The sequence below is a fragment of the Sus scrofa genome, chromosome 4 (genome assembly GCF_054392235.1).
Source record: "Sus scrofa isolate SSC_HxYL_T2T_F1_AM1 chromosome 4, Sscrofa_HxYL_maternal_Yorkshire_Landrace_v2.0, whole genome shotgun sequence".
Classification (NCBI taxonomy): domain Eukaryota; kingdom Metazoa; phylum Chordata; class Mammalia; order Artiodactyla; family Suidae; genus Sus; species Sus scrofa.
In genome coordinates, this window is record NC_139386.1 from 111,950,539 (window position 1) to 111,975,020 (window position 24,482).

The window sequence follows — 24,482 nt, forward strand, 5'->3', positions numbered from 1 at the left end:
CTGAAATATCTGTAAACAAAGGTGAGCTTTCTTTATCCCAGCCTTAGATAAGAATCAAAATTTGAAAAATAGGATTAGTGAGGAGATTGAAATTTATTTCACATTTCAAACTTTTATGTTGAAATATGAAATTACAATCAATTTAAAGTCCATTTCCTTGTATGGTGGTTTTATTTGAGATAGATAGGCTGTGTTGGATTAATTGAATGGTTCTCAAATAAATGAGTTTTGGAATAAAATCTGCAGAGATTTGGCCATGATAGAAATACCATTTGTAAGCTGATAGTAATATAGAAAATGTGTTACAATCAGGGTAGCTCCTTCTTGGTATTAACTTCAGTGGCAGATCTAGGTCACAATTTATCTTCTGCATATACCAGATACCTCCTCTGATGCTTAAAATAACAGGGTCTATTTAGAGGTATTTTTTTTTTTCTTTCTTTCTTTCTTTTCTTTTTTCTCCTGCAAAATTGCCAAAACATTTAGCAGAGGGTAATTAGATGACTGTTTTAAAATTGGTTTAACCTTTATATTTAATTGCATTAACATTTAGTTGCTTGGGAGAAATGCTCAAATTACTGATTTGATGTATGAGAAAAGTATTTAGATTAATTTTATTTGATAAGAAATATTAATGGCTGTTACTAAGTATTGTAAGGAATTCTCAAAGATTTAGTTATAAATAAAAGATTGTTTTTTCTCTTGCCACTTTAAACAGTCTAATTACATTATATTTTGATAGATGATCTTAGTTTAATCCTAAGTTATACTTGAAAATGAAGAGTTTTCTTTTGTTTAAAAGCAATTTATTAAACAATAAAAATCATTTGGTATCTGTACACTTTTAAGTCTTTGACTTGTACTTTTAAATATTTTCTTTAGAAGGTTTTGTAGCTATTATATCTGGTGATTTGGAGTGATTTTGTATTGAGCACTGTGATTTGACATATATTTATTTACTATGCTAAGTAGATTCTTTACTGGAAAATTTATTGAACTTGTTCTTCCCAGATGTAGTAATAGAATTAATTGGAGTATCTGTCTTAACACTGAATTACTTAAATCATATCAGAAATACTATTTTTAGGTGGATAAATTCTATGCAGTAACTATCACACCAAGCTTGAAGGTTGGTCAAGACTATATACCTGATATTTAATCCTAAAGATATCTTGCTAGAACTGTTTTCCAACTAGTAAATAAAGATGCTATCCTATTTTGGATTTAGCAATATGTGATAATCCTTTAAAAATTGAAAAAATATTTAAAATTATACAACTAATAATGTTTATTTTAGAAATTAGAAAATACAAATAAGCAATAAAGAAGAAAGCTAGGCATTGATAATCCTACCAGCTTAGATAACTACCATTAATACTTTGGTGAATATTTTTCCAGATATTTTTCTGTGTTATGTATATATAAAACAGATATAGATCAGTCATACTTTTTTTTCTCTTTTAGGTCCTTTGCTTCTCTCTGAATATTTTCCCCTAGAAAACATATTTGGTGGGTCTTATTATTTAGGACTCAGCCTAAATGTCACCTCCCAAAGCCCCAGCATCTAGAGTCGCCTACTGAACTTTCTCTTTGTAGTCCATCTAGATTTTAACGTCCAAGAGAGTAGGAATTGTGTCTGTCTTGTTCAACACTATCTCTGTGCTCAGAAGTGTCGTTGGCATGTAGTAGGTACTTAATAAATGTTTGAATGAATCAATATTTAATATTTTAAAAATGAGGTCAGATCATGCATGTGTTAACTGCTCTGGAAAGAAAGGTAAGATATATATGTTTGACTTTAGATTGCTTGTAGTCTAGAGGAAAGGTGGAAAATTAAATAATAACACTCTATGATAAGTGCTGTAATGGGGAAGTACTAGGGGAAGTACAGTGTTAAGGAAGCACATAGTAGGAGTAGCTGTTCAAATTGGGTGAGAAGAGTTGTTAGAGAAGGCTTTCTGGAAGTGTGACATGTAAACATTTCATAAGCTTGTGATTTGTCAGTTCTTTTCCGTCTATAATAGAATTTATAATGGCCATGTAGTATTTTGCCAGTATGTAAGTACCAGAGTTTTATCAATATCCTGTTAGTCATTTAGGGGATTCCCCAAATAACACCATCTTGGATGTCTTTAAGTATCTTTCCTTATTTTTTTGGGTGTAGAATTTATGGGTCTAAGAATTACAAATATTTTCAAGGCTTTTTGGTACGTACTCACTTTGGAGGGGGGCTACCAAATTGCCCTTCATGAAGGTTGTACGGGTTTATATTTCTAGCAACAGTATATAAGAATGCTACCCCTCCTCCAAAAAAAATCTTGCCAATTTTGTAGGCAAAATGATGTCTTACAGCTTAATTTGCCTTTGTTTGATTCTGCTGTATGTATCACAGTAATTTGTAGACAAACAGCAAAATAGGATGAGCTTCAGTTTAGATTTTACAGTGGTTTCTGAACAGGTATTCCATACATGTGAGACTATTGGAAAAAAATAAAAACTTATTTCAATTTCGATTGTAAGTCATATTTAGTTATATGCTTACCTTTGCATTACCTACTTTTTAGCATAATCTTCAACCCAGAATATTTTTGCATTTTAAGATATTTGTCTCATTCATCTTATAAACATGTAAATTATAATGGCAAAATCAGAGAAATTGAGAATAGACTGTTTAATTTGAGATCAAGTACCTTAAGAAGCTTGTATGTTGACACTAGGCCTAGCAACTAACTTCTTTTTAATTATCGTGGCCAGAAACACCAGATGAAAATGGTAAAACCCAGAGAGCCGATGATTTTGTCTTGAAGAAAATAAAGAAGAAAAAGAAAAAGAAACACCGAGAAGATATGCGAGGAAGACGCCTTAAAATGTACAATAAGGAAGTACAAACCGTCTGTGCTGGCCTGACCCGCATCAGTAAGGAAATCCTCACCCAAGGACAAATAAATAGCACTTCAGGAGTTAATAAGGAGTCCTTCAGGTATCTGAAAGATGAACAACTGTGTCGATTAAATTTGGGCATGCAAGAATATCGGGTACCCCAGGGAGTACAAACACCTTTTATGACTCACCAGGAGCATTCTATTCGTAGAAATTTCTTAAAAACAGGTACTAAATTTAGCAACTTTATCCATGAGGAACACCAGTCCAATGGTGGTGCTCTTGTCCTTCATGCTTACATGGATGAACTCTCATTTTTGTCTCCAATGGAGATGGAGAGATTTTCTGAGGAATTTCTTGCTTTGACATTCAGTGAAAATGAGAAAAATGCTGCTTACTATGCTTTAGCAATAGTGCATGGAGCGGCCGCTTATCTCCCAGACTTCTTGGACTACTTTGCTTTTAATTTCCCCAACACGCCAGTGAAAATGGAAATTCTGGGCAAGAAAGATATCGAAACAACCACCATTTCAAATTTTCACACTCAGGTAAGGTAAAATGATTATTAAATTATTTAGTAAATACGGGTTACAGTATTTACAAAAGTAGTATCCTCATTCTGTTGGAAGCACATACTAGTACACTTTTAAAAAAATGTATTTTATTGAAATTTAGTTGATTATGTACCAGTGTATGTTGATTATATACATTTAATAAAAATTCATGGTGGTAAAGGTGGTTCAAATTGTTCATTTATACTTTTAATTGAAAATTCTTAATTGCTGAAATTCTTTGGGATGTGGCTTGTTACTTGCTTTGTCTAAGAAATACTTTATACATGTTTTATATCAGTTTTTGAGGAACAAGTTTTTGTGGGAAGCCAGCTTGAAAACCAGTCCAGTTTTTCACAAATTGGGTAATGTTAGCATGGAAGATGTGATTTAGTAGCCTCAAGGTAACTTTTCTTAAGACTTACCTTTCATGTCATAATAGAACACATGAGGGCATTGGCTTGTTTGTCAGGTTTTTGCTGTTTTTGTTTTTCTTCTTTCAGTAACTTGTTGGCAGTCTGTCCCAGAAACATACCGCATTTATGTGACTTGGAAGTGTCACTAGGAAGACCGCCGTAGCCTCTGCTCCTTCTGCCTATGCACTGTTGTAGGTGAAGACGTTTTCTGAAGCCTTGCTTGGGCAGCTAGGCTTAAGTCAGCAGGGAAATCTCGCCTTCCTAACTAGTGATTTTTAACCAAACATTTTTTTCATCGAAGTTATTTTAGGGCATAAAAAGTTGATATCGTATCCTAGTTTTTTCCTTGCTTGCTTTTCTCAAGGATTATGAACATGAATGGTCAGCTATAAGTTTGTATTATAAATTCTACAGAGGTTTAGTGGAGAGTGTTTCACTTTTTAGAGATTTATGATTATATAACCTGTTTCTTCAGGTTATCTAATAATTTGCTGCCATTCTTTTCCTTAAGATTTTTTTTTTTCCCTTAGGTAAATAGACCGTTCCATAATAAGACTCTCAGCCACCTGCATTATAGTGGTTTCAAGCCACTTAGATTTATATGAAACCTTTTCTAACTTGAATCTTTTTAGTAATTCTTACCATCCTTGCCTCCAGTGAGGAGAGTATCCAGTTTAGATTTATGAGCTTCAGAATTTCTCTAATTGAAGTTCTCTCTACAGTAGAGAGAGCAGGAGCAGCCAATCTGGAGAGGTCGCAAGATGGGGCTGCCCAAGACGTTGGAACACGATGTGCAATAAAGGGCTTCGTCTTGGATTTTGGCCTTGTTACCACAATCAGGTACCGAAGTGCTGACTTTTGTAGTAGATTTTGTTTTTTCTTTTTCTTTTTTTTTTTTTTAAAGGAGTTTTGCCCTTTGAAGGTTAAGGAGTCCTATTTTTATAAATATTGCAAAAGGGACTGAAAGCTATTAAGTTCTCTTAATATAATCCATAATCCTCCTAAGTCCCTATTTAACAAAGAAAGATATTGCTGAGAGCAGAAATAATGTGCTCTATCACTTTTTTAGTTTAGAAAAATGCAGCAAATTTTCTCTTCTGATTGATAGTCCAGCAAGCATATCTGAGAAATAAGCCAGACACTTGGGGGAAAAAGTCTCGGTTTTGAATGGTGACTTTTTAACTTTCATATTAGTTAATCTCTAGTAGATCAAGCTTATATGTCAATAGATAGTACCCAGTCTAAATAGTTAATAAGAGAAAATATTTCTAAATATTCCCTGCTGATTTTTGTCCTCCAATTAATTTTTTTAATGGAGCTGAAATTTAAATGACTGTACCAACAACTTACCTTGAGATTTACTTTGAGATTTATAAAATACCATGTTTTAAGAACATAAGTTATTAAGTTAAATATCGTTAATCACTTCAACCACATTAAGAACGTTGAGAACTATTGAGTAAGTCTTATGCTCCTGGTAATCCTGGAACTTTATTTATGAATTTTCAGTCGTTGGAGAGACACATGGGGTGGGTATGGGAGGCTGAAGTAGCTCATGAAACTATATTTTGAGGCTGTAAAATCTTTAGCACATGTTGGGATGGAAGCTAACACAGAAGTTTAAAATTGTTTAGCACTTCATGGTTTATTTAAATGCTTTCACATTCATATCTCACTATTTGAAATAATCTGTGGAATAGGTAAGCAATTTTATCTATTTTCCATCGAAGAAACTGAGGTTTGGAGACACTTGTTGTTACGCAAAGTTGTGTAGCTAGTGAGTAGAAGAAGTCAGTGTGCAGGCCTAAGTCACCTGAACAATAAATGCATTGTTTTACCATGTCCCTCTCTTCACTGGAAGAGAGAGTAGTATTTTTATTTGTCTAAACATTGTAGTCAGTGAAATTAAAATATCTCCGTTTAACACAATATTCAGAAAGCTATTCTAATATTTTTCACAAATACCTTTAGATTGTTGGGAATTAAGTGAATACCTTAGGACTTCCGTGGTTGTAAAGTCTTAGGAAGTTCTGTTAAGCCTATTAATAAAGTGAAGTAGAATTTTTATTACCTTTAGAGTCACAGTTAATTGAAGTTGTTTATTGTTTAAATGTATAGTGATGGTAATTACTCATGACTGTATTTCAAGGTGGTTTATTCAGCAAACATTTATTGAAAAACTACCATGTACTGTACATTTTGTTCTTAAAATAACTAATTGGAGTTCCCGTAGTGGCGCAGCAGAAATGAATCCGACTAGGGACCATAAGGTTGCAGGTTCAATCCCAGGCCTTGCTCAGTGGGTTTAGGATCCGGCGTTGCTGTGAGCTGTGGTGTAGGTCATAGACGAGGCTTGGTTCCTGCATTGCTGTGGTGTAGACCAGCAGCTGCAGCTCCAGTTAGACCCCTACCCTGGGAACCTCCATATGCCACAGGTGGAACCCTAAAAAGAAAAGGAAAAAAAAAAAAAAAGGACTAATTGATGAACTCAATCTAGTGGAAGAGACGAATACACCAGCAATTATAATACAGTTTGATAAGTAGTAGACTAGAGGTATGCATAGGGAAAAACCCTACCATAGAGGGAGCACAGTTGGTAGTGTTACCTAACTCAGACCTAAAGGGATTAGAAAAGGCATTTGCAGCCTGTGATACTTGAGTAGAGTCTTGAAAGAAGATTAGTACTTAGTGTTAATAAGGGCATTTTAAACAAAAGGAATAATATCCTATGTAAATACATGGATGCATTAGAGAATGTGGCACTTTTAGGGAGCTGCTATTGCTTGACATGGCAGGAGTACATGCTAACTCTTAAAGGGTGGTGGGAATTAATACCAGTGAGACAGACAAAAATCAAAATTGTTAAGAGGTTTGTATGATCTGCAGAAAAGAAGTTAGTACTATTTCCCAAAGGTAATGGGGACCTGTTGGTGAATTTTAATAGGGGAGTGCTATCAAGTTACGTTTACAAAGATTACATAGTGGTGTGAAGTGGGGCGTTGAGGACAATGAAATTGGAAGCAAGAAGACTGGTTAGGTTACTATAGTAACCAGGTAAAAAATGAGCCATGTCCAAACTGAAACTAGAGAGGAGGGAATGCAATTTGAGAAATAATTAGAAGACAGGATTAATTGCAGTTGGTGAGGGAAAAGGAGAGTCTTCAAATGTGCTTTGGACAAATAGGTGGATGGTGGTGCTGGTCACACAATTGATACAAGGTTGAAAAAGTTTGTTTCTAAGGGTATAAGGTGTTGATGAGTTCAGTTTGAGATATTTAATGTTGAGGTAGGTGCTTGTGAGGACTAACAGTTGGAAATGTCTATTAGGTAGTTGAATATCTGGATCTAAAACTAGGACATATCTAAGCCTGAGATGCAGAAGTTGGACCATTAGCATGTAGATAATCCAGGGACAGAATTAGAAATGGAAGAGAGATGAAGCTAAGAATGGAGTTCTGTGATGCACCTGCATGTGTGAGGAACATGGGAAGAGATCAGAAAGAAAGAGATAGAAGGTTACAGTACAGGTTTTAAAGGTTTTAAGAATGAAGGGGTGCTTAGATATCATATCCTTATTGGGGGTCAAGTAAGAAAAGGACAGAGAAGTGTTAGGTTACTCAATTAGGAATTTAATTGCCAACATCAAGACCAGTACTTTGCAAACCATGGCCATCTAAATATTGTAATTTTTTTTTTTTTTTAATTTTTGAAGAATTTTGCTACTTGCTCTGTGAATAAATTTGGCAGCACCAGGGAGCTTGCTAGGCATGCAGACTCCTAGACCCTTACCCAGATCTTCTGAATCAGAATCTTCATTTTAAGGAGACCCTTAGGTGATTCATGTGCACATTAAGGTTTGAGTAGTACTGCTTTAGAACTCCTGCTCTAGCTGGAGGAAATAAAATGTAGCTTTGTTTGGTGCAAGAAGGATTATAGCTTCTGTTACTTTTATATTTTTTAAATTATTATAGTTAGCAAAGCTAGGATGTACATATTAGTAGTTATTTTTTCTTTTAATATTCTATAAAACTCAAGTGTTTTAACACCAGAACAGGTAAGTTCATGATAAATATCAATTGAAGCACCAAGCTGATCCTCAAATTTTATTAGCTCTCAACAGCTAATACATGATAACTTTATAGAGTTTCTAACATATTATGTATTAACACAATATGGTATTTTTATAATTCTGTAGAATTATTAGGTCTAATTAAGTTTTAAATAGTCATTGGCTAAGTAACAGTTTTGACTAAAAATAAGTTTGTGGAATCTTTTGGTTGGTTAATGGAGAAAAATTAACGGTCTTTTAGAAATGTATTTCTCCCTTAGAAGTAATGAAATAAATACAATTTTAAAATATAATTTATGATTTTTTTTCCTTAGGTGTTATAGCTTGTAATTATTGGCTTTTAGTAATGGTTTTCAACTTTGAAGTGTAATAGTTCTGCAATAAATATGCAATCCTTGGCTTTCTTCCTTATAAAAATCCTGTGGCAGCTGATAAACTGACTAAAAGTTCAAATATTATTCTAGTCATTTTATGGACTAAAAGGATTTTAGAGCAAGTGGGGACCATTTCCAAGCTTTTGTTTTATGGATGAGGAAGTTCACTTTTTTTTTCTTCCCATGGCTGTATCTGCAGCATATGGAAGTTCCTGTGCTATGGGTTGAATTGGAGCTGCAGCTCCTGGCCTATGCTGCAGCAGCACCAGATCTGAGCCGCATCTGTGACCTATGCTGCAGCTTGTAACAATGCTGGATCCTTAACCCACAGAGCGAGGTTAGGGATGGAACCTGCATCCTCACGGATACCAGTAGAGTTCCTAACCTGCTGAGCCACAACAAGAACTCTGAGGAAGGTCACATTTTGGTTTACCTTCCCCAAGGTTGAGTAGTGGCAGATCTTCAGAGGAATTTTTTCCTCTGTCTTTAATCCTGTAGTTGAGGGTTTAGCAAATTTTAATGTGCATATGAAATACAGATTTTGATTTTGTAACCCTGGATTGGGGCTTTAGAGTCTATATTTCTCACAAGCTTACAGATGACGTTTATGTTACTGGTCCAAGAATCAGTAAGGCTATAAGTATTTGGTTTTGTACATGAATTTCAAACAAAAGCAACAAAAAATACTAAAATATGTATGAAGTGGGGAGTTGTTTTAAATATCACCATCTGAGACTATTTTCATTTTATAACATCTATTAATTGAAGGGTATAATGAAGATGAAGGGTATGTGGTGGAGGAGAGAGGGGATTGAGTTTTAAAATATGTCTACTGTCATAGGATTTTGTTCTCTTTATCTGGCAGAGGTGTGTTTTTGTTTTTGTTTTTGCTGCACTTGCAGCACATGGGAGTTCCCAGGCCAGGGATGGAATCTGAGCCTTAGCTGTGACCTATATGCCTCAGCTATTGCAAACGCTGAATCTTTAATCCACTGTGCTGAGCCAGGGATAGAACCTACTTAGCCACAGAGACAATGCCAGGTCCTTAATCTGTTGCACCACAGTGGGAACTCCCAAATGTGCATATTTTAAGTTATGCTTTAACAAAAATTTCTCCATACATAAAATATTGAAATATTTTAAATTTTAAATATTTTAAATTAATACTCATTTTAACTTTAGGTGATAATAGAAGTTCTCACAACTGTTACTTTTACTGCTATAAAATGGTAATGTCTACTATTTCAGAGAAAATTAACAAATGTCATTGTGTGTTGTGACAAGACTTAAGATGGGTTTATTGGGTGTTCCCCGTCTTTGATTAATTAACATTTTATAGTGAAATGATAGTACTGATTAAGAGTGGAACTCATGGAGTGCTTTGTAGTTGGTAAATAATGGAGAAACTCGTAAGGAACCACATATCAGTGTGTTATATAAAAGGAGAAATAAATATTTTAGTTAGCTGATTTTATAAAACAGCATAAAAATGGTAGGTTTGGTTCTTTTCTCTCATTCTAAGTACAGCTTGTAATAAACTCATTTTGACTCACACTGATTTTTCACTGTATGTTTTAAAGTGGGAATGTCTTTCTATTCATAGGTCACAAGATTAGGAAGATTGCTGGCTAGCTTTTTCCTTTCTGTTTTTAAATGGTCAGCTCAAATTGACTTCTTTCTGGAACATGAGTTCTGTGGAATAATTTCTACCCCATCTCTCCACCTGTCTCTCCTGCCTCGGGTTTTTTTTTTTTTCTTTTTTCTTTCCGTATTGTGTATTTCTGGCTTGGTGTTCTGAGTTTTTATTTTTTAAAAAGAATTTATTTTTTCTAGAGCAGTTTTTGGTTCACAGTAAAATTGAAAGGAAGGTACAGTGATTTCTCATATATTCACTGTCCCTACCTGTGCATAGCTTCCCACGTTATCAGTATCCCCTCCCAGAGTGGTATGCATTTATTACAGTTGCTGAACACTGACATATCATAATCACCCAGAGTTCATAGTTTACATTGCAGTTCACTCTGGTATTGTACAGTCTGTGCGTTTGGACTAATGTTTAATGATACGTGTCTATCATTATGGCAATGTACAGAGTATTTTCTCTGCCCCAAAAATCTGTGCTCTGCCTAATTCTCCCCTTTTTTCCTTACGCCTGGCAACCACTGATCTTTTTAGTGTCTCCATAGTTTTAACTTTAAAAGAATATCCTATAGTTGGAATCATATAATATGTAACCTTTTCAGATTGGCCTCTTCCACTTAGTAATATACATTTGAAGTTCCTCCATGTCTTTTCATAGCTTGATAGCTTATTGTTTTTTAGTATCTCATTGTCTGGATGTACCACAGTTTATTTATCCATTCACTTTACTAAAGGACATGTTCGTTGCTTCCAAGTTTTGGAAATTATGAATAAAGATGTTATCTTCTAGGTTTTTAATCAAATATAAGTGTTTAAACTTTTATAGACATAAATATAAAATTTTTTTTTTTTTCCTTTTTTGTCTTTTTGTCTGTTTTGAGGGCTGCACCCACGGCATATGGAGGTTCCCAGGCGAGGAGTCCAATCAGAGCTGTAGCCGCTGGCCTACATCACAGCCACAGCAACAGCAATGCCAGATATGAGCCGCCTCTGCAACCTACACCACAACTCATGGCAATGCCAGATCCTTAACCCACTGAGCGAGGCCAGGGATCGAACCCACAACCTCACGATTCCTAGTTGGATATGTTTCTGCTGCGCCACGGCGGGAACTCCCCTAAATTTGAAAATTTTAATGCTGCATAGCTAACTACTGTTTTCTTATAGGCATTATCCCCCTATGTACAATCTATTCTATAATCTCACCCCTCCCCCTTTGCCTTCTGATTTTACTAAAGGCTGAGTTTTCCCTGTTGGACATTGTTTCTTTCTTCCATAGCAATCTTCCTTTTTTCTGTTCTTTAGTCTCCTTCCAGTCGTCCTTATACTTACTCCTTCCTTCACTGTGCCCCTGTAGTACACTAGGTGAGGTGGTAGAACTCGATTTGTTCTTTGCTTTGAATGTCATTTCCAGGCCAGTTTCTCAAACGTGCCAGATCCTAAGAATAATCTTGGTTTGCTAGTTCCAGGGACATAATTAGAATTCTCACATTCCTCTCCTGGAAATTCTCATTCGTTAGGTCTGGAGGGAGGCCTGAGATAAATAGTCCAGGTGATTCGGTTCCTATGATCAGGCAAGTTTAAGAAACGCTGTTTTAAACTGTATGCCGGAGTTCCTGTCGTGGCGCAGTGGTTAACGAATTCGACTAGGAACCATGAGGTTGCGGGTTCAGTCCCTGCCCTTGCTCAGTGGGTTTAGGATCCGGCGTTGCCGTGAGCTGTGGTATAGGTTGCAGACGCGGCTTGGATCCCGCGTTGCTGTGGCTCTGGCGTAGGCCGGTGGCTACAGCTCCGATTAGAACCCTAGCCTGGGAACCTCCATATGCTGCGGGAGCGGCCCAAGAAATAGCAAAAAGCCAAAAAAATAAAAAATTAAAAAAAAAATAAACTGTATGCCATCTACCTAATATTCAGACTCCCTTCACTTCACCAGTAGGTACAGTCCTCTTAGAATTTCACAGAATCATAAAGGGCTTTTGAAGATAATCTTGTCTAATGTCTACCTAGTGCAAGTGTTTTAGAAAATCAGTTTTGGATTGATAATTATTCAGGGTTTGTCTCTTCATAAGGTTTTATAAGGCCTCCAGTGGGCCCACAACATTGTGTAAGAAACTTACTTCTTTTCTTTGGTCAACTTGCTTGCCTTCATGATGACTATTCAAGCTTTTTATCTTTTCTGCATTCCCTCTTGTTACAGTAGAGAAGCTATCCCAACTCCTTCTCAGAATTAATCCTTCTACCTTTGTTCTGGATTCCATCCCTCATTCTGTTTAGGGCTCTTAAAACATTGTTACAAAATATACATAACATGATTTACTATTTAACTAGTTTAAGTTGTGTAAGTCATTGGCATTAAGTACTTTCACAGTGTTGTGCAGCCATCACCACTATCCATTTCTAGAATTTTTTTTATCATCCCTAACTGAAACTGTAGCCATTTGCTTAGGATCTCCCCCCATACCATCTTTCCCCCTTCCATTCCCATATAAAGAAGAGTGCACATTATTTTAAGTGAATTCCTGCTTTATATGTTTTCTTCATTTTTATTAAAAGAATTTTTTCTTCCGCAGAACTAAATCTTTATTCTGTATTTGAGGTTTATCATATCCATGTATCTTCTAATATTTTGCTATGCATGTATCAATACGTAAACAATATATGTAACTATTTTGTGTGATTTAGCACTCTACAAATAGTATATTGCATGTATCATTCTGCAGATTGCTTTGGTTCAACATTGCTTTTGAGAATTATGTTATAATATAATTCTAGTTCATTTATTTAAATCACTGTATTTGTTATTTTGTTGTATGACTACATCACTATTTATTCTGTTTTCAGACATTTAGTATCTTTACAGTTTTGTAATATTACTGTGTTTCAGTAAGAATGTTTTTGGAGGTCTATCCCAAGATGTGTATACATCTCACCTATCTTGTACATGTATATCCTGGGGTTTCTGTTTGCCTTTTACCTGAGTCTCTTCTGGGATCCTGTGACTGCTCTGCCTCAGTTCCATGACTCAAATGAGATCTCACATGTCTGAAAAGTGTCTCTACCATTACATTTGATTGATAGTTTAGATAGGTTTGGAATTCTAGGTTGGAGGTCATTTTTCTGCAGATTTATAAAGGTATTACTCCACTGTCTTTATTTACACTTCTAGTGTTGCTACTGAGAAATCCAATGTCAAGATGTCATGTTTCCTCTCTGGAAGCTTTCAAAACTCCTTCTTGCAAAATTTCAGAAGACTGAGAATAAGCTTTGAGATGGGTCTTTTCTTGATTTTTAATTTATGAAATATTTCAGACATAAAGAGGTATAAAGAATAATAGGAATTCCCTTTGTAGCTCAATGGGTTAAGAGCCTGACGTCTTTGTGAGGATACAGGTTTGATCCCTGGCCTTGCTCAGTGGGTTGGGAATCTGGTGTTGCCATAAGTTACAGCATAGGTCCAGATGTGGCATGGATCCGGTGTTGCCATGGCTGGGACTGGGACTCAGCTGTGACTCTGATTCGACCCCTGGAATGGGAACTTCCATCTGGCGCGGGTGGCCATAAAAAGAAAAAAATAATAATAAAGACCTATGTTCTTGCCACCTGGCCCAAGGCATAAAATATCACCAATATAGTTGAAGGCCATCCCCAACCCTGTGATTTTTCTCATCTCTCATTGGGGTGAGTCTTTTTTTTAATTCACTCTCTTGAACATTTAGGGTTTTTTCAATGTGGGAATGCATAGCCTTCTGTTAGGGTAAATTTTTTTGTATTCTTAGTTCATTTCCTTATCTCACTTTTTCTGAGGCTTTTGTAACTTGGATGTTAGGCCTTCTGATTGAACCTCTAATTTTTTTTATCTTTCCTGTAATTTTTCTTTGTCTTTTTGTTATTTTCTTTGTCTTTTTTTATTTTCTTTGTATTTTTATTCTGGAGATATTTAATTACCTTCTTTTTCTCCTGTTGATCTATTTTAGCTGCAATATTTTGAATTTAAGAGTTCTTTTTTTTTCATAACTTCTTGTTTTGATTTCATGGGTGCAGTATCTTTCAGATATTATACTTGTTTTGAATTTTTATTTTATTCCCTGGGTTGTCTCTGTTTCATCAGTTTCCTTTTTGTTTTAATCTCCTATTTATGTGAGATACTTTCTTCAAACGTCTGGTGAGCTGTTTATATTTAAATGAGTTAGTAAAAAACTGTTCAGAAACTCTGTGAACACGTAAATGGGACTTATTCTTTGATGACTGGGTAGAAGATCCGGCCATATCACTTTAAGAAAAGCTCCAAATGTCAGCATTTAGAGATCTTTTCTTTGGGGCTTTTAGTTTTTACAGCTAAGAATCTACCTCATTTTTGCCAGAGAGGTAGAGTAGTTTATACATACCCGTATCTGCTAGAAGTCTTGGAGCTGAAGTATGAAATTAAATGTATGGAATTTTAATTCCCTCTTTCAGTATACTGGGTCTCTTCCGTACTTGTGCCTGGTTTCTTTGTGTAGTCTCTTTGGTTCATTTTCTTCATAAAATAGGGTTAAGAAAGAGTATAGGATGGAGAGATGGAAGGTAAATGGAGGGGTTTGACTCTTTAAATAGATTTTACCCATCTCCTTTGTTTTTAGTTACATGCTTTGTTCCCCACCTGTGATGCTTAGCCTTTCTGTGATTTTGTAGCACAAACCTGCTTTTTGGATATCTTCTGTACAGGTACTCAGTATCCAGAGTTTGCAAACTGCTAATTCCTCTATATATTTTTTACCTTCTAAAAATGTTTTGATAGCTAATATCATTTTTACTTCTGTTCTCTTTGAGCTTCTGGAATTTATAGCCTTTCTATTTTACTCTCACTTGAGTGGGGTTTTGATAAGGAATATGAGTAAATCATATGTTCAGCCTGCCTTGTTTAACTAGCAGTTGTCTTTTTTTGTTTTGTTTTTGTTTTTTGTTTTTTTGGCTACATCTGCAGCATGCAGAAGTTCCTGCCCCCCCTAACCCCCCGGTGCCACAGCAATGGCAACACTGGGTCCTTAACCCATTGGGCCATGAGGGAACTCCTAACTAGCAGTCTTCTTCACCTTTTCACCTTTACCAAACTCTTGGCATTAGTATTAAAATATAACAAAAAGGAAGACGTAAATGGAAAGATATCGTATGTTCTTGCGTTAAGAAGAACCAGCATCAAAATAATAATTTCCCCTAAATTATAAATTAAGCATAATCCCAATAAAAACACTACCAATAATTGTTTTTTTTGTTGTTGTTTTTTCCTGTGACAGTCACCTGATTTGGAAGTTTATATGAAAAAAATAAACAGACAAGAATATCCAGGGAAACTTGGAAAAAGAAAAGCTATAATGAAGGAGTGCCCTATTAGATACCAATACAGTCTAAAGATTTAAGTATTAAATAATTGTGTACTAGTTTATGAATATTGTTCAATGAAACAGAAAAGTAAGTCCAGAAATAGACCCCAAAACATATTAGGTATTTAATATGTAAAAATGATAGCATCTCAAATCATGGGTGGCAGAGAGAAGGTAGTATTGGGACATTAGGGTATCTAGAATTTATCTTAGTGTACATAGCACTGTATACCATGATAAACTCTAAATGAGATCAGAGACATGTAGAAAATGGAGACATAAACATAAGAAAACATAAGAAGAACATGGAAGAATTATTTTCATAACTTTGGAGTGGCAAATGTCTAACTATGACTAAAACCAAAACAAAAATCACTGTAAACAAAGTCAGAAGACAAATTTGTTTCATTTTGTTTGTTTTTTTAGGGCCACACCCAAGGCATATGGAGGTTCCCAGGCTAGGGTCCAATCGTAGGTGTAGCCGCTGGCCTACACCACAGCCACAGCAACGCCAGATCTGTGCCACGTCTGTGACCTACATCACTGCTCACAACAACGCCCAATCCTTAACCCACTGAGCGAGGCCAGGGATTGAACCCTCGACCTCATGGTTCCCAGTTGTATTTGTTTCCACTGCACCATGACGGGCACTCCAAAAGACAAATTTTTAACACTGACAAGATTAACCTTCCTAAACTATCTCTAGAAATAGATAAGAGAAATAGTAGCAACACCATATAAAAATAAGCAAACATAATGAACAGTTGACTGAAAGATACACATGGCCATTTAGTCCTCTTATCTGAAAAGATACACAACTTTATTCCTAAGAAAATGAAATTAAAAATACTAATATGCTAGTTTTTACTTATCAATTAGTAAAAATCCAAAAGTTTTATAACATCCTGTTTCATGAGATTCTGGGGCAGCACATACTTTCTTATATATACAGCTCATTGAGGATTTCTCAGTCTTTCTGTGTAAAAAATTCCCCCTTTATCCTATTTCCTCTTCTAACTACAACCATTCTTTCTTTCCAGCCAAACTTTTTGAAAGAATTGTCTACACATGCTGTCTCCATTTCCTCATCTCTCCACGCTGATTTGGTTTCTGCCCTCATAATTTCTCTGAAACATCTCTTGCTCAGGGTCACTAATGGTTATTTTTCGTCTTCATCTTACTAGGGGTCTCAGCAGCATTTTGACCAAACTCTTGAAATATGTTCTTAGGTTGACTTTCATGATACTGTGCTCTCTTAGTTTTCTTAACTTCTCTGACCACTTGACAACTCCTTACATTGTTTTTTGGTCAGCTTTTCTTTCCCTTTTGTGTTCTTTAGTTTGGCATTTTCCGAGACCTCTGCTCTTTGATCTCTGTCTATTCTCCAGTCATCTCTTATAAATTTAAAGTTCCAGTTATGCCAGTGACTGGGGTTTATATCCTCAGTCCGCATTTCTTCTAATTTCAGGCTCATCTGCCTTCTTGATGTATGCACTTGGATGTTTCAGAGGTACTTTGTATTAGTTTCTGTCACTGCTATTACCAGTTACCGCAAATATAGCGTCTTAAGACAACACAAATTTAGTCTCTTACAGTTCTGAGGGCTCTGAAGGAGAATCTATTTTGTGTGTGTGTGTGTGTGTGTGTGTGTGTGTGTTTGTTGTGCTTGGGTTTTTTTGTTTTGTAGGGTGTTTTTTGTGGGTTTTGTGTGTGTGTGTGTGGTTTTTTTTTTCCCCCTACCTCTACTGGCCGTCTGTATTTCGTGGCCTGTGGCCTCCTCCTCTGTCTTCAAAATATATCAATCCAGTCTCACTTCTAATCATCACATCACCTTCACATCTCTGTGATCAGCTCTCCTTCTGTTTCCTTGTCATAAGTACACTGATTACATTTAGGGTGCACTTGGTTAATCCAGGTTAATAACTCCATCTCAAAATCCTTTATTTATAGCTACAAAGTCCTTTTGCCATATAAGGTTAACAGTCACAGGTTTTGGGGAATAGGTTCTGGATATCTTTGGATCTCTCACTCTTTTTTGGGGGGGGCACACCCTCGGTATATTGAGGTTCCCAGGTTAGGAGTTGAATCAGAGCTGTAGCTGCTGGCCTGTGCCACAGCCACAGCAGTGTCAGATCTGAGCTGAGTCTGTGACCTACACCACAGCTCACGGCAATGCCGGATCCTTAACCCACTGAGAGAGGCCAGGGAATGGACCCTGCATCCTCATGGTTACTAGTCAGAGTTGTTTTTGCCTAGCCACAATAGGAACTCCAGGTTCTGGATATCTTTGGGAGCCAAATTATTCAGCCTGTGACATACTTCAAGCTCATGATGTCCCACACTGAAGCTATCACCTCCCCACCCAAACCTGGTCCTCTCCTCCAGTAAAAAGAGTGGTTTCTCCATTTGATTGCAAAGGGCAGAACCTGAGAGACATCCTTGACACTCCTTTTTCTTCTCTATCATATCCAGTCTTTTTCCAAGTCTTGACAGTTTTATCTCGTGGATATTTTTCAAATCCTTTAAAAAAAAAAAAAAAAAAAACTTCTTAAAATCAGCTTCACTGCTATTAGGTTAGTCTATTGTTTCTTATTTGGAATAGTAAAGAAACCTAATAGTCTCTTTTCTTTCAGTGTCCCTTTGAGAAAACAAAAAACAAAACATCCAAGCCCCCCCCCCCCCCAAAAAAAACAAAGGCAAATCTGCTAACTTTCTTTTCCTTTTACTACTTTAGAACTTTTAGTGATTTCCCAAATTCTTTTTTTTTTTTTTTCCTTCTTTTTGGGCTGCACCCGCAGTATATGGAAATTCCCAGGCTAGGGGTCAAATCAGAGCTACAGCTGCTGGCCACAGCCACAGCAATTCAGGGTCCAAGGCACACCTGCAACCTACTCCACAGCTCACAGCAACACCAGATCCTTAATCTCCTGAGTGAGGCCAGGGATTGAACCCAAGTCCTCATGGTTACTAGTCAGATTCGTTACTGCTGAGCCACAACAGGAACTCCTGATTTCCCAAATTCTTAATGTGGTCTTTAAGACTTTCCATAATCCAGCCATAGCTCATTTCTCCAATCTTTGTTTTTCTCTTTTGTTCGTGTTTATTTAAGGTTATAAGTTTACTCTTCTGTGATAAGCTTCCAAGTATGTGAAGATTATTGTGTCCCCACTTTTATCTTTCCAAGTCAAATACTTTTGAAATAATTTTAATTTCATCACTCTTCCTCCAATTTGTATGATTTCCAAGTCACTAATCATCTTAATTGTTCTCTTTGGGGTGTGTTGTTTTAATAGATTTTTTTTTTAAAGCCCAGAGTAGGAGATGGAGGCTAAACCATTGTAACAAAGAGATCTCACATACAGTGGCTTGAACAAAATAAGTTTCTCTCTTAAGTGATAAGTCCAGAGGTAAGCAGCTTTGTCCCATGATGTCATCCAGGATTCTACTTTCCTTCTGTCTTTCCAGTTTTGCCATTTCCTTTGGTGTTGTCATGTGCATGGTTGAACTTGGCCCTCAAAAGAGAGAAAGAGGAAGTGGAAAGCTAGCCATGTACTTAAAAAGACATGATCTAGAAATTGCATATTTAACTTATGCTCATATTTCACTGACTAGAACTCAGTCACAGACCACACTTAGCTGCCAAGGAGTCTAGCTCACTGGGTATATGCTCAGGAAGTTCTGTTGCTAAAAAGACGGTAGAATAGATACTGGGGGATAATTTTAGTTGCTTGTTTGGCATTGGTGTCACACAGTTGGTACCTGTTGAATTTCTGGCCGTAAATGCTGGCCATCTTCTAATTTTGCTGTTAATTATTGAAATACATCACAAACATTAGCATTTGTTAAAATTTTTTATACAATTGATAGATACTGTTAATCAGCTTTACTACCACTACTTTTTTTTAGCTATAGTTTAATGGTCAACAGCAAACATAAATAGTTTCTCCTCTTTGTTTCCAAAAAAAGGAAGGATGCTTTATATTTATTCATGTCACATATTAATTATTCTAGGTGTTTACATTTTTACTTTGTCCTCAAGTTCAGTGCTGTTGATTTAGTGGTATTTAAATTAGGTAAACTTGGAATACTGTGGTATAAAGATGTTAAATCAGTCTCACTTTGTGTGCAAAATTTGAAGTAATGTGAATTCCTTCAAATTAATAGTGCATTAAGAGTCGTATAATCTTGGAGTTCCCATTGTGGCTCAGTGGGTTAAGAACCCAACATAGTGTCTGTGAGGATGTGGGTTCGATCCCTGGCCTCACTCAGTGGGTTAAGGATCTGGTGTTGGACAAGTTGCAGCATAGATTGCAGATGCAGCTCAGATCTGGTGTTGCTATGGCTGTGATGTAGGCCTATAGCTGCAGCTCCAATTTGACCCCTAGCCTGGGAACTTCCGTATGATGCATGTGCAGCTATAAAAAGAAAAAAGAAAGAAAAAGAGTTGTACAATAATCTCAAAGCTAGCACGCCATGTAAGTTGATGAAAACTACCATGTGACAGTATACTTAAGACTGGCCTGTTAAGTTATGTGAGATTTAAATTGTGACAGGTCTTTAGGAAATTTATCACATAGCTTGAAAGCCTTTTTTGGAAGGCATTTCTGGTAATTGGGAAGAGTTGGGGGAGGTATTTGGAGGAAACTGATATTTCTTTTATTAGCCTTGAAAGCATACCACTGTTTCCAGAACTGGTACTAATGTAAATCTGCTTTAGTCATTTTAGGGTGCTTGGCTTAGAAAGGTTAAAATAATGCTTGGAAAAGCTCTCTTACTTCCCCTTTCTTATCTCTCTATCCTATAATCATCCTCTTTCTCAGACTGCCTCCACTGGCTTTTACAGCATGATGATGGTACAAGTGGAAGGTAATTCATACAAATATATGCAAGGTAATTCTGGCCTGAGCAGTTACTGTGCAAGGATTACCCAGGGAGATTTTGGGGGAAAGATTTGTAAGGAATTAAGAAATCACTACAATTTGATAACAAGATGAGACTTTGTGTGTGTGTGTATGTGTGGGATAATGTTAAATTGTCTGTGTAAACAAAACCAGTGGCATGCTTCTGAAAGTGCTGTTAAGGAACTGCTAGTAAAGAACTGTGTAAGAAATCCTAGATGGTTATTTATGCTTTCTATTGAGGCAGAATTTAAAATAGTAGCAATTGGAGTTCCCATTGTGGTTCAGTGGTTAGTGAACCCAGCTGGCATCCATGGGGACGTGGGTTTGATCCCTTGGTCTTGCTTAGTGGGTCGAGCATGTGTTTGCAGATGCAGCTCAGATCCCATGTTGCTGTGGCTGTGAAGTAGGCCGGCAGCTGCAACTCCGATTTGACGTCTAGCCTGGGAACCTCCATGTGCCACAGGTATGGCCCTAAAAAGAAAAATAATACGAAATAAAATAAAAAGTAAATAAAATAGTAACAGTTGATGCTTTTTTTCTTTTTTGGCTGCCATGTGGCATATAGAGTTTCTGGCCCAGGGATCAGATCCAAGCCACAGTTGTGACCTATGCCACAGCTGCAGAAACGCCAGATCCTTAACCCACTGTGCCGGGCCAGGGATCAAACCTGTGTCCTGGTGCTCCAGAGAATGCTGCCTATCCTGTTGCTCCACAGTAGAAATTCCACAATTGAGTCTTTAAAAAAAACCTTTTTTTGAATGTTCAATAGAGACCCACTTTAAAATATAATAATATATTAGGCTTTTCAATTTAATCTGCATCTTAACTAGGGTAGAAAATTCTAGGTTATTGATTCAAAGAGGAAATCCTTGTTAGAATGCAGCATTTTTAGTTTAGTCATCTGTATGCGTAAGATCTGTGACTGTGTTTGAGAAACATTCGTTCTGGATTGGAGGTAGGAGTGTTAAGAACATACATGGGATGACTAGAAGAATAACGTCTTTTTTTTTTTGTCTTTTTGCTATTGCTTTGGGCCGCTTCTGCGGCATATGGAGGTTCCCAGGCTAGGGGTCTAATCGGAGCTGTAGCCACCGGCCTACGCCAGAGCCATAGCAACGTGGGATCCGAGCTGTGTCTGCAACCTACACCACAGCTCACGGCAACGCCGGATCGTTAACCCACTGAGCAAGGGCAGGGACCGAACCCACAACCTCATGGTTCCTAGTCGGATTCATTAACCACTGCGCCACAACGGGAACTCCAAGAATAACATCTTTTATTGTACTGAATCAATTGGTAGATTCTGTTTGAATGTTAGGATTCTTTGGGCTACAGATTTGTATAGAATAGGCCCTATGTTTACTGGAGAGTCAATACAGAGAAATTGTGTGTGTGCTTGCAGGTAACATTAGACTTCAGAAAAGGGAAAGATTATGAGGAGTGATCAGGAAGGCTTCTAGAAGAAAAATCTTGAACTGATCTTTGCAAGATAAGATTAGGTTGACAGAAAAGAGGATATCCTAAGAAGGGCAGATTCAAGAGAAAAGTCTTGCAAATAGAAATAAGTTTGGCGTAAGTTGGTTAGAGAAAAAGATTAGCCTGCCTAGAGTGCCGGATCTTATATGACTGGGTTTGATAACCATCATCTCGGTTGTCTGGCCTGATGGGAGAGTTTTCAGGCTAGGGAGTATGAAGTGAATGTGGAATATTAATTTGACAATAGTTTTTTTTTTTTTTTTTCCTGCTCTGTCAATTTAAATGTTTATATACTGATTTTTTTGCTAATAAAGATGACTTTAAGTGTTCACAAAGTTCAGAAATCATTCTCAGAGATGTTTAAGTGTATCTTACTGTTTTCAGTATTTCCTTGAGATGTTGGAACCATAGACTAACTTGCACCTTGAAATTTCTGTTCGTGGCTCATATATCAATGTATTTGCCAGTGTGCTAGAGTGCCCTTCTGTAACAATTGACTTTATCCAAGGTACTGACTGTTGAGTTCTTAGTATGTAGAAGAAATAGCAGCATTGGAAACAATACCCTATCCTAATTCTTATAATATACTTCAGTCCTCCCCCCCTTTCGTTTTATCTCAGGTCAACAGGACATACTGCTGTGGCACCTACCGGGCAGGTCCTATGCGGCAGATAAGTCTTGTTGGAGCAGTAGATGAAGAAGTTGGTGATTATTTCCCAGAGTTCCTTGATATGTTAGAAGAATCACCATTTCTGAAAGTGAGTGTCTTTCAGATTATTAAAGTTCTGATCATTACCTAAATGGACATTTTCCATTAAAAAGATTTAAGCTGATGTTGTCTGTTAAAATTAAATTTTATCCAGTGTTTTGAATAGAAATGTTTAGAAAATTATTGATATATTTCAATTATTCTTTTTTACATATAAATTACTGTCTAATAATAGCATTTTTCCTTCATATGTACACACAAAATACACTTCCTAGAATTTTCTTTTGGATGTAAGGGGTTAACTTCTAAATAGTATAAACTTTTTTCTTTTTATTGTGACTTCCAGATGACTTTGCCCTGGGGTACACTTTCCAGCCTTCGACTCCAGTGTAGGTCCCAGAGTGATGATGGGCCTATCATGTGGGTAAGGCCAGGAGAGCAGATGATCCCTACAGCAGATATGCCAAAGTCACCCTTCAAAAGACGACGGTAAACATCCATTTTTCTCAAATAAACAAAAGCACTTTTTAAAGTGTAGAAATGATTGAGACCTGAGCACAGTTTGAAAACTGCTTGTTTAAATTATTTGAAGAGCTATCTTAAGAAATTAGTCCAGTTCACTCATTACGTGGTTATGAGAGTGAGGTGTCCTCCTAAAAAACATTTAATTTTTACTTTTTTTCTTAAAACCTGGCTCCTAAATGCCTGCAATAGAAATGTCCAAACTCCTTTGTATGGTTTTCAAGGATCTTTCATAATCTGGCTCCAACATTGTCTCTTCTAGGTGAATCTGCTTCTAGTCCACTTTAGCCACATTGAATTCAGTTTCTAAACGATGATCTTTCATAATTCTGGGTTTTTGCATTGTTGCTTTTACTTGGAATGGCACGTCTTCCCGCATTTTTTTCTCTACTGGGCAAACTCTTAATAAATTTTCAGACCTTAACATGGATGTCACCTCCTTTGTGAAGCTTTTCTTTGTTCCCTTAGACAATTAGTTGTTCCCTTCTCTGTGTTTATTGTTCTGTTCATTAATGATCTGTTATATGTTTTTTGGTTTTTACTAAATTTTTACAAAGTTCTTCTGTTTTCATGACACATAATGAGTGTTCAGTATTTGCTGAATGAAAGCAATAATGTGTTCTCCTATAGTAACTCATACTGACCTAACATTCTTTATTTCAGACAGAATGTGTTTTTGTTTGGAACATATAGATTACCTTACTCTAGACCTGTGAAAAATCTCATTTATTAAATGACTGAAAATGATTTTTATTTGCTTAGACTGTGCAAATAGCAGCTCAAAATAAGTACCCAAATGGGAGTTTTAATGGACTAGGCTAGACTTTACCTTAAAGCTCATAGGAGAATAATACTAGAGACAAGTATGGAATAACATTAAGTATTTGAGATAATCATGAAAATACTTTGTAAAAAGTATTTATGAATGCACAGTGGTGGCATGGTAAAACATGGCAGTGAACCCAAACGTCTGCACATTGCTAGACCACACTAGTTGTACATCGTGATGACTCTTGATATTCTGATACTCTCAGTTCTTGAGTATTGTACATATTTTTTATGCTCTAATCTTTCCCAAAAGGAAATGAGCATTGTTTGTATCCTGGTTATTATTATAAACTTAAAAAAATCAGATAATAGAAGAAAGTGAAAAGGCAAGAATACCCATAATCCCACCCATTTAGGCATATTAACGTTTCAAATTTTGGTCCATATATACTCATAAATTTTCTTTGTGTACAAATGAACTCATTCTTTACATGATGTTTACTTTAAAACTTGTTCCTCCCTACGTGTTATAAACCATAAGATACAGCCATATCATCATTTCTAAATGACTGTATAGTTTTGACTCTATGGTTGTATCATGATTTATTTAACCAATTCTTTATTAGTGTAAATTATTTCCAATTTTTCTTTTTTAAAGATTTTTTTTTTAAGTATAATTGATTCACAATGTTGTGCCAATTTCTCCTGTACAGCTAAGTGACCCAGTCATGCATACATATACATTCTCTATCCCAAGTAACTGGGCATAATAGTTCCTTGTGCTATACAGTAGGACCAATTTTTCAGTATAAATG

General features: G+C 36.3%; 1 protein-coding gene and 1 long non-coding RNA gene across 4 annotated transcripts in view; one reads left to right on the forward strand and one right to left on the reverse strand.

Moving 5' to 3' along the window:
• The window catches only part of RSBN1 (round spermatid basic protein 1), a 48,502-nt gene that overhangs the window by 10,914 nt on the left and 13,106 nt on the right, over nt 1–24,482 (forward strand). Inside the window, exons 2-5 of one of the 3 annotated variants that reach the window (XR_014844470.1) lie at nt 2,755–3,428; nt 4,570–4,687; nt 22,289–22,426; nt 22,724–22,866. Coding sequence is in view for 1 of the 3 variants with exons in the window: in XM_021090720.2 (XP_020946379.1) it covers nt 2,755–3,428; nt 22,289–22,426; nt 22,724–22,866 (955 nt within the window). In the remaining 2 variants the exon portion in view is untranslated. The remainder of the gene's footprint in view (nt 1–2,754; nt 3,429–4,569; nt 4,688–22,288; nt 22,427–22,723; nt 22,867–24,482) is intronic. The other 2 variants (XR_014844469.1, XM_021090720.2) reach the window with 2 other exon arrangements.
• On the reverse strand, nt 17,202–18,803 carry LOC110260436 (uncharacterized). The gene is made up of 2 exons (XR_002343729.2): nt 18,652–18,803; nt 17,202–17,811 (listed from the first exon to the last, which is right to left on the reverse strand). It is a non-coding gene; the product is annotated as an uncharacterized LOC110260436 (long non-coding RNA).